At 53.4% G+C, this 8,391-nt stretch overlaps 1 protein-coding gene across 1 annotated transcript; it reads right to left on the bottom strand.

Moving 5' to 3' along the window:
* Window positions 1-961: 961 nt before the first annotated feature.
* LOC117437415 (serine/threonine-protein kinase pim-1-like) lies at window positions 962-2,565 on the bottom strand. The gene is made up of 5 exons (XM_034071759.1): window positions 2,494-2,565; window positions 2,363-2,413; window positions 1,681-2,047; window positions 1,298-1,474; window positions 962-1,056 (listed from the first exon to the last, which is right to left on the bottom strand). The coding sequence occupies exons 1-5, from the start codon at window positions 2,563-2,565 to the stop codon at window positions 962-964; spliced, it is 762 nt and encodes a 253-aa protein (XP_033927650.1).
* Window positions 2,566-8,391: the final 5,826 nt, after the last annotated feature.

Here is an 8,391-nt window from a genome sequence, read left to right as displayed (position 1 = left end):
CTGCAGTGCTTGTGCCTGGGGCTGCATTAACTGCAGGGCATGTTGAATTGGCTTGTAGTAGCCACATTGACTGTCCTTGGCGTTCGAGTGGCCAATATGTCTGTCTCTGTACTTCTAGTACCTGCAGTACCTGTGGCTTGGGTTTGAGAAGCCTCACTGCTCGTCACTGAGTTTCGAGTAGCCGCACTGCTTTTTTTGCCCTTGTTGGAATAGCAGCAGTGCTTGTCTGTGGAGTCGTATCAGCTGTAGTGACAGTCCTTGCCATTGGAGTAGTCACGGTGCCTGTTGCCATGGTTGGTGTCATCGCAGTGGTTGTGGTTGGTGTTGGAGTAGCTGCAGTTCTTGTGGCTGGTGTTGCAGTAGCCGCATTGTCTGTTGCTTTGCTATTAGGTCTTGCCTGCCCTCACTGCAGAGCATGAGAGACTGAATCAGCCTTGCTCAGGGGAAGTGCTAATCAGAAATCACTATACAATCCGTGTGTTACCAGCGTTATCCTCAGACTAGAGCCGAACCTAACCACTGCCTCAGCTACAAGAGCAGAATGAACTCTTACGAGTTGTCCCTCTGACACCTGTTGCCCTCCAAAGAACCCAGAAACCAATCCCCACAACGCCCCCAATAACTGCAAAAGTCCCCCCAAAACACCCTATCCCCCAATAAACACCCAACCTCACCAAGGTCCCAAAACTGCAAAACACCCAAACCCACCAACTCTCCGCAAAACCCACAAGGTCCCCCCAAGAAACCGACCCCCAAACCCTCAAAGTCTCCAAAAAATCCCCACAGGCCCCAAAACTCCATCCTAACCCTCCAAGAGCCCAAATCCTCACCAAAAACCCCAACCTCCCAAAACCCCCAAACCCCACAAACCCCACGCTCCCCCCAGAAGGCACCCCTGGCTTACTTGCCCGGCTGCTGGCTCAGGCTGTGAGGGTGGAGTGTGGCTGTCTCCTGGGGCAGTTCATGTTTGCAGCCAAGGGTGGTTGAACACATCCTCCAGGGATGGTCTGGCCCAATCTTTCATGTTCAAGCACCACCTGATGAGCTGCTGGCATTCTGGGGAGCATCCGGGAACCACCACTCAGTTGCAGGAGGCTCCTGCCCACCTTGTGCCACCGTCCGCAGCGCCCAGGCCGGGGTGTGCTCAGAGCTGCACCCAAACCTCCTGCTCCATGATCCGGTTTGGAGGAGAGCAGGATGGCAGGACATGTGCCACCTCCTCCAGCTGACCAAGGGAGATCAGCTGCCACCCTCTAAAACTTGACCTCCCCCTGCTGCCGCCAAGCCGAGTACCTACCAACAGAGATCTGGCGCTTGAAGAAGAGCTGCCCACTGGTGATGTCCTCGCAGCACCGGAAGGGGAGGACCCCGCACACCATCTCATACAGCAGCACGCCCAGGGACCAGATGGCCGCCGGACGGCCGTGGTAGCAGTGGTAGAGGAACCACTCCGGCGGGTAGTACAAAGGTGTTCCTACAACAGGATACAGGAACAGCTCATCAGGCGGATGCCGCCTGCTCCCGCATCCTCAGCCGCGCATCCCCAGGGATGCAGGGGCTGCACCGGTGGCCCCATGGACGTGGGGAGACACACTCGGTGTGAGCTGCCACTTTGTCACCAGCACGTGACTCTTTTCCCAAACTGCCTGCTACTGGAAGCACCCTGGGCTGTGCGCTCACCGCTAAATTTGGTGTAGACCATGTTCCTGAGGAGGGTGCTGCAACCAAAGTCAATTAGCTTGACCTTTCCGGTGACCAAGTGGATGATGATGTTCTTGGACTTGATATCCCTGTGCAGGACACCGCGGCTGTGGCAGTGCCGCACGGCCCTCAACACCTGGAGGAAAATGCCCTGTGCCGGAGACTCGGGCACGAACCCCCGGTTTCTGATTAACTCAAAGAGGTCCTGCGATGGCTCCGGACGCTCCAAAACCAGCAGGAAGGAGTCGGGCAGCTCAAACCAATGGAGGAGCTGGATGATGGTGCTGCAGTCGGAGCGCACTTTCCTCATCATGGCTATCTCCATGGGAATGCGGGTGCCACTGCGCTGCAGGGTGACCGTGGCACCGTTAGCGGGGCTGATGCTGGCCCGGGGGTCCTGTGCCTCCCTGCCTGGGATGCTCTGATGCCCCCCTGCCCGGCCCCACTGTTCCCAGGTGCCCCCCCCCAAGTCCCCAGGGATGCTCTGGTGCACCCCTAGCCGGCCCCAAGGGTACCAGGCACCCTCTGCCCAGGATGCTCCGTGTCCCCCGGTGACTCCACAGCCGCTCCCCTCGCGCTGTCCCGCTTTCCCCCTCCCGGCGCCACCGCCTCACCCCCACCAGCCCTGCCCCACGCTGTGCCGGTGGCCCCGCGCACTCACCCGCTGGCCCCACGAGGAGATGCGCTCCCGAGCCACTTGTTTGATGGCCACCTGCAAGCCGAGAGCAGCGCTGGGCTGAGCCTCGCCTGGCCCCGCCGCCTCCCCGCCCCGCCGCCGGCCCCGCCCCTTACCGGGGTGTTGTCACCCAGGCGGACCCCCGAGTACACGGAGCCGAAGCCGCCTCTCCCCAGCAGCGGTCCCATTCGGTAGAGCCGCTCGAAGGTCTCCTTGTCATGCCCGACGCGAGAGACGCTGCCGCTGCCGCTGTCGATGCGCGCGGGGTCCCCGCCGGCCCCCAGCGGCCGCTCCGGGCCGAGCGGAGCCGCATCATTCCCGGCCTTTCCCGGCCGAGGCTCCGCGGCGTGCCGCTCGCCGCCGCTCCCGGGGCGCAGATAGAGCGACGGGTCAATGCGGGTGAGGAGCACCACGGGCACCTTGGCCGAGCGCGCTGCCGGTGCCGGCACCCCCGCAGGGCTCTCGGGGGTCGCGGCTGCCGGGCGGCTGCGGGGCGGGGCCTGGGGGCGGGCCGGGGAGCGCCAGGGGGCGGCGCTGCCTCGCCAGACCCAGCGGCGGCGGCTCGCCCAGCGCCGCCACTGCCAGTACCGGGAGAGCCGAGCGGCGCCGCGAGCCCCGGCGGGGGGCACCATCGCGGGGAGCGGCGGAGGGAGGGCTCCGGACCGCCGAGAGCTGCCGCCGCCGCGCCGGGTGCTGCTGCCGCTGCTGCCGATGACAAAGTCGCTGCGGCTCAAAAGCCCCTGGAAAAGTCGCTGCCGAAGTCGCTGCCGCTCCAAAGCCGCTCCAAAGCCGCTCCAAAGCCGCTGCTGCCGCTGCCGCCGCAGCCTCGCTCTCAACGGCTCTGTCCACGCGGCCGCAGGAGCCCGTGGAACGGCGGAGCGGGCCCTGCCCAGCCCCGCGGCCGGGCTCGTGCACCCCCCGCCCGGCCGCAGCATCCCCGCGGCTGAGCCTTTGTAAACTGAACCTGAGCCTTGGGACCCTGCGAACGAGGCTTTAATAAAGAAGTGAGACCGGAGGCTTTGGGAAGTCAAAAGGAGGCTTCATTTTACTGCTTATTTTATCCCCTTTTCCCTTTCCTGTCCACAGAGGTGGATTGAGATGAGATCTCAGGAAGCTCTTCCCTGGGAGGTGCTGAGGCGCTGGCACAGGGTGCCCAGAGCAGCTGTGGCTGCCCCATCCCTGGCAGTGCTCAAGGCCAGGTTGGACACAGGGGCTTGGAGCAGCTGCTCCAGTGGAAGGGGTCCCTGCCCGGGGCAGGGGTTGGAGCTGGAGGAGCTTTAAGGCCCCTTCACCGCAGCCCACCCGGTGCCTCTGGGATCCCATGAGGGGCGGCTGCTCCGTGAGGAAAGGCCCCGGCCCGCGCTGCCCCTCACGGGGGTCCTGCTGCACCCACCCCCCTCCCCCCGACTTATTCTAGAGTTGGAGTTTGTGATCTTAGTGTGTGCATGTGTAGGATACTCCTACTGCAGGTATGAAAAGCAGACTCTAGAAACCTTTGCACTTGTAGCTGTGTGTAACTGGAGGGGCATAATAAGGACTTTGCTTTCCCTAGGTAATCTGCTGGAGAGAGCTTTGCAGTCAACTCTGTCACAGTCCAGGTGTGAGACTGGTGGCCAGTTCCCTCAGCTATCTAAGGCTTGACTTCTCAGGCTTGCTTTAGCAGGAGCCACTCATCTTTCTTCTGGAATGTAGCCTTGACAATGCAAAGTGGTCCAGAGCAATGCAGACTTATTCTTGAGGTGGAGGAGAAGCAGTGAAGCTCTCTGTCCTGCAGTGGGCTTTAGGGTTGAACCCTGCTGAGTCTTCCCTTGCCAGGTACCATTACTTGTTGCAAAGTGACTCCTTGGGGTAGTTTAGTTGTGTTTGTCCAGGGGCAAAAGTGTGGGTTTTTTGGGAGATGTGTTTGTTTTGTGCCTGTAAGCAATGGAAGAGACTATTGCATTGTGCCTCTGCTGATGAGATTCAAGGCTGATCGTACCCCAGGCCTTACTGGCAACTCTGAGCCTTTTCTGTCACAAACTTGAAGCGATGGGAAGTGTTGCACTTGTGGAAAAAAAATGGAGAAGAAGGATAAGGAAAGCCAGGATTGGTTGAAAGAGTAACAAAACATGGCAGTTCAGGTTGTTACTGCTTTGTTTGCTCTACAGCAGTGTTTCAGGTGGTTTGTGGGGGTAAATTTGCATTTTTTGATGAAATGGAGTGAAACCCTGAGATGCTACTTGTTTTTTGCATCCTATAATTTGCCCTAATAGCCAGTGTGACAACACTTACCTTCACAATATTAGATGTAGGGCTCCAGTAGCAAATGAGCATAGAGAGTAATTGCTGCTCCTTTTACTATACTTCTGTGGACAGTATATATTGTGGATGGTATTTTTGATATAATTTGGTTCTTGTTTATGTATATATACTACCTTTCTCAAACGTGATTTTCCAGTATACTCAGGCTTCTTTACAGTGGTAGTTTTTGGCTGCTCTACATGCCTTTCTTGGGGATCAGTTGTCCACATTGACCTCTGTCACTCAGCGGCAAGAGCCGTGGTTGTTTTTCTGTAGTTCTAGTATAGTGGGGGTTTAGGTTTTACTCTCCTTCCCAATATATTGTAATATAAATGGGAGACAAAGCACACCAATTGTAGGACCACCGTCCGTTAGCAAAAGTAGGTGTTTGGTATTGTCATACTTCATTACTGTTGCTTTCAAGTTTCACCTTAGGTTACAGAGCTAATAGGTATCTTGGCTACACAAGTGTTAGCAGAAGGAATAAGAGGTTACTGGAACTCCTGAAATATTTTACTGAAGCCTTAGGAAGCCTCTAGGTATGTTTACTTTTAGATAACTTTACAAAGACATGGAAGATGCTACTGTTTCATAAATCACGTTTGTGCTGATATTAGCAGAAGTACTTGACTCTGTTGTAGTTTGTAGTTCTTCATGCTGTCAGCAGGAGTCTTAGCTGTACTATGTACTGTGTAGCTAGTTGTACATCTGGCACTGTTCATTTCAGTGGAACAGACAGTCTGCCTTTGAATCTCATCTTGCAAATGTTTAAGCCCGTGTATACCTCTGTATCTTTCATGTTACCTCACTGAAGACATCCGTACTCCCTACTCACTTTAGAAAACTTTAGATTAAATTCTCTTGTGTCTATGGTTGCTTTATTATATATGTTTTCAACATACTTTTAGGTTCAGAAGGATCTAGTAGTAGATGCTCTGAAACAGAGGAACACGTAACATGCGATTTGCCACAAACGCCGCAGAACATGACACGTATCATTGCATTTCTCAGGCTAAATGAGCTACAAGGACTTGTTACGGCTTTCTGAAAGTTTTAGCTGTACCTCTCCTTTCCCAAACCCCTTCTGTTTCCCCCATTTTCCTGTTCCTCGGTTTCTTTGTGGTTGTGTATCAACCTCGACAGTTTGTTTCCTCCTTTGGCCTTTCCTTCACTAATCATCTGCTCCGATTTTGGGTTTTTTCCTCTTCAGCAGGTCTGTTGTTGTTCTGTTGCAGCAGTCTGGGTGATCATCATCAGACACTTGGTACAGATTAGAAAGCTCTGCTGGGCAGAAGCGAGGAGCTTCATCCACATGTTGATCACTTGAGCTACTTGTCAAGCAGTATCTTATCTTAAGAAGTGTGCCAAGCTAAGCTCCATTTTGATGCTTTGTTTTATCCAGCTTCAAGGGAAGTGATGCAGGGCCTGGAGCACAAGTGTGCTGGGGAATGGCTGAGGGAGCTGGGGGGTTCAGTCTGGAGAAGAGAGGGCTCAGGGGGATCTTATCGCTCTCTACAGCTGCCTGACAGGAGGATGTAGTAAGGTGGGGTCAGTCTATTCTTGAAAGGAACAAGCGATAGGACAAGAGGAAATGGCCTCAAGCTGCACCAGGGGAGGTTTAGAGCAGATATTGGGGAAAATGTCTTTACCAAAAGGGCTGTCATGCACTGAAGAGGCTGCCCAGGGCAGTGGTGCAGTCACCATCCCTGGAGGTATCTGAAGGTGTATAGGAGTGGTACTGAGGGACATGGATTAGCCTTTGCTGTGCTGGGTTAACAGTTGGACTTGATGATCTTAAAGGTGTTTTCCAATCTACATGGTGCTATGTTGCTGATCACGGAGAAGGGAGATGTGCTGAGTATCAGTGTAGCTGAGTACAATCCACAAGCTCAGGGCTCTAAGAAGTTAACTGCAGCCATAAATAAAAGGGGAAATGGCTGCAGGAGGTAAATCCTTTCTTAGGCCAAGCAGAGTTAGGCAGGACTGTCCAGGTCCCCACTGCTAATCCCCAGAGACACCCTGTTCCTCTCGCATGCAGACCTGATGCTTGGAGACCCAGTCACCCCTGCTTGCTCCTAGGGTACTTCACTAGCTTGTTGGCTAGTTCCGCTTGATATTCCATAGGCATCACACACTCACACAGCTCCTCTTGTGGCACCATGGACACAGGGACCCTCTGGCCTGTGGTCTGCTGCAGCTGCTGGTACCCACACCTCTATCCATACACACATGGGATTGAGAGCCCCTTGCCCAGGAAAGACATAGAAAGGAATTTAATGAGAGAGCAGGACAGACTGTGCTGATGAGCTGAAGGGCACAACCAGGCAAGCATACTGACCAATATTTCCACTTGCCTCTCTTTTTCAGACTTGTGTTCTCCAAATGGCCTAACCATCTCCCTTTCCCTGCCTTTGGTTCTGCCCCCAGACATCCTGTAAGTCCTGTGCAATCCTGAGCTATGTTTTGTGTGCATCCTGTGATGTGTCCCACCCCTAAGCAGCAATGCCCTTAGTGTGAAAGATGCTGAGAGAGCTGCTCCCAGTGACCTCCAGTGATGGGCTCCATGCCCAGAGAGTGGAGCTGAGGCTGTGCCAGGGCAGCTGCAGGCAGTTTGGTTGTTGCTTGGGAGAGCTTGACTTGCCCAATCTCTGGGTTTGTGCAGAGGGGCCTTTGGGCTGATGGCTCCTGAGATGGACCTGGGAGCAGCCTGCCAGGGTATGGTTTGGGCTTCTCCCCTGCTATTGCATCTCTGGGCTCCTCTGTGGCTGTGCAGATCGGCTTTTCTCACAGAACCTGACCCTTTCACCATACTCTCATCCCCTCAGTAGGTACTCTAAATGAATGTTCTCCAGTGGTCTGAAACACATGCCAAAGAAAGAGTGCATGCCAGCCGGGGCAACCTCCTGGGTACCTGTCTAACACATTACTGATTTCACAGCTCATCCACTATGTGCAAAAGATGTGAAGATGGTAGGTTGCAGGGCACAGTGATTGGAGAGAAAACATGAAAAAAGGGACATGGAGCAGATGTTTCTGCTGGTATTTCTGTGGCAGTTGGAAAAGTTGGATTGTGTTGGCACTGCAAATTGCTTAGTGATTAATGGAAATGACAGAGATGATGCATTGGTTCTGAATTGGTTTCATGTTGATAGAGGACATCTTGATTGAGATAACGCAAATGAGCTGATAGGAGCATTTGTTTCTGTAATGTTTTAGTTCTCTTCTGTTAGAAATAAGTGCTCAGCTCCTTTGGAAAAGCCTTTTTGATCAAGTGTTTGTGTGTCTAGCAGTTGTTTTGTAGGTAAGCTGCTGTTTGGTGTGGTTGGTAGCTTTTCAAACATCAGCTTTTCATGTGAGGTTTTAAAAACAATCTGATTTTATTTGACATGGGGTTTTCTAATCAGTTAAAGTTTTACTCAAGTAAAACTTCAATGGAGTAATACACCCAAGTGAGGTACCGTGCTTTTCTTCACAGGATTGCTGGTTGCAGTAGGATCAGATCCAAAAATGGGGGACTGGAATGGAGAGAAAAGGGAAGAGGGGCAGGAAATGGTGACAATTGCAGCTGTAAAAATTAGACTTAGACTTAATTACAGTCTTTGAAATAAGCATGGGAATAATGTCTTTTGAGATGAATAATCATGAATAAGCAAAAACGGTTACTATGAACTTTTAAAGCTCTGTTATATCTTTGTGCAGCTGAGCATTATCTAACATTGAGGAAGGTCAGACAG

The sequence above is a fragment of the Melopsittacus undulatus genome, chromosome 22 (assembly GCF_012275295.1).
Source record: "Melopsittacus undulatus isolate bMelUnd1 chromosome 22, bMelUnd1.mat.Z, whole genome shotgun sequence".
Taxonomy (NCBI): Eukaryota; Metazoa; Chordata; class Aves; order Psittaciformes; family Psittaculidae; genus Melopsittacus; species Melopsittacus undulatus.
The sequence above is the reverse complement of the archived record's forward strand: the minus strand, read 5'-3'. Positions and strand labels throughout refer to the sequence as shown.

What these genes read in the sequence shown, in the direction of transcription:
- LOC117437415 (XM_034071759.1), bottom strand. Translation starts at nt 2,565, where the DNA reads ATGGGACCGCTGCTGGGGAGAGGCGGCTTCGGCTCCGTGTACTCGGGG. An exon ending in GCCTGGGTGACAACACCCCG is followed by an intron (nt 2,414 to 2,493) that starts GTAAGGGGCGGG and finishes CTCGGCTTGCAG; the next exon opens with GTGGCCATCAAACAAGTGGC. An exon ending in CAAGCGCCAGATCTCTGTTG is followed by an intron (nt 1,057 to 1,297) that starts GTAGGTACTCGG and finishes GATGCTCCCCAG; the next exon opens with AATGCCAGCAGCTCATCAGG.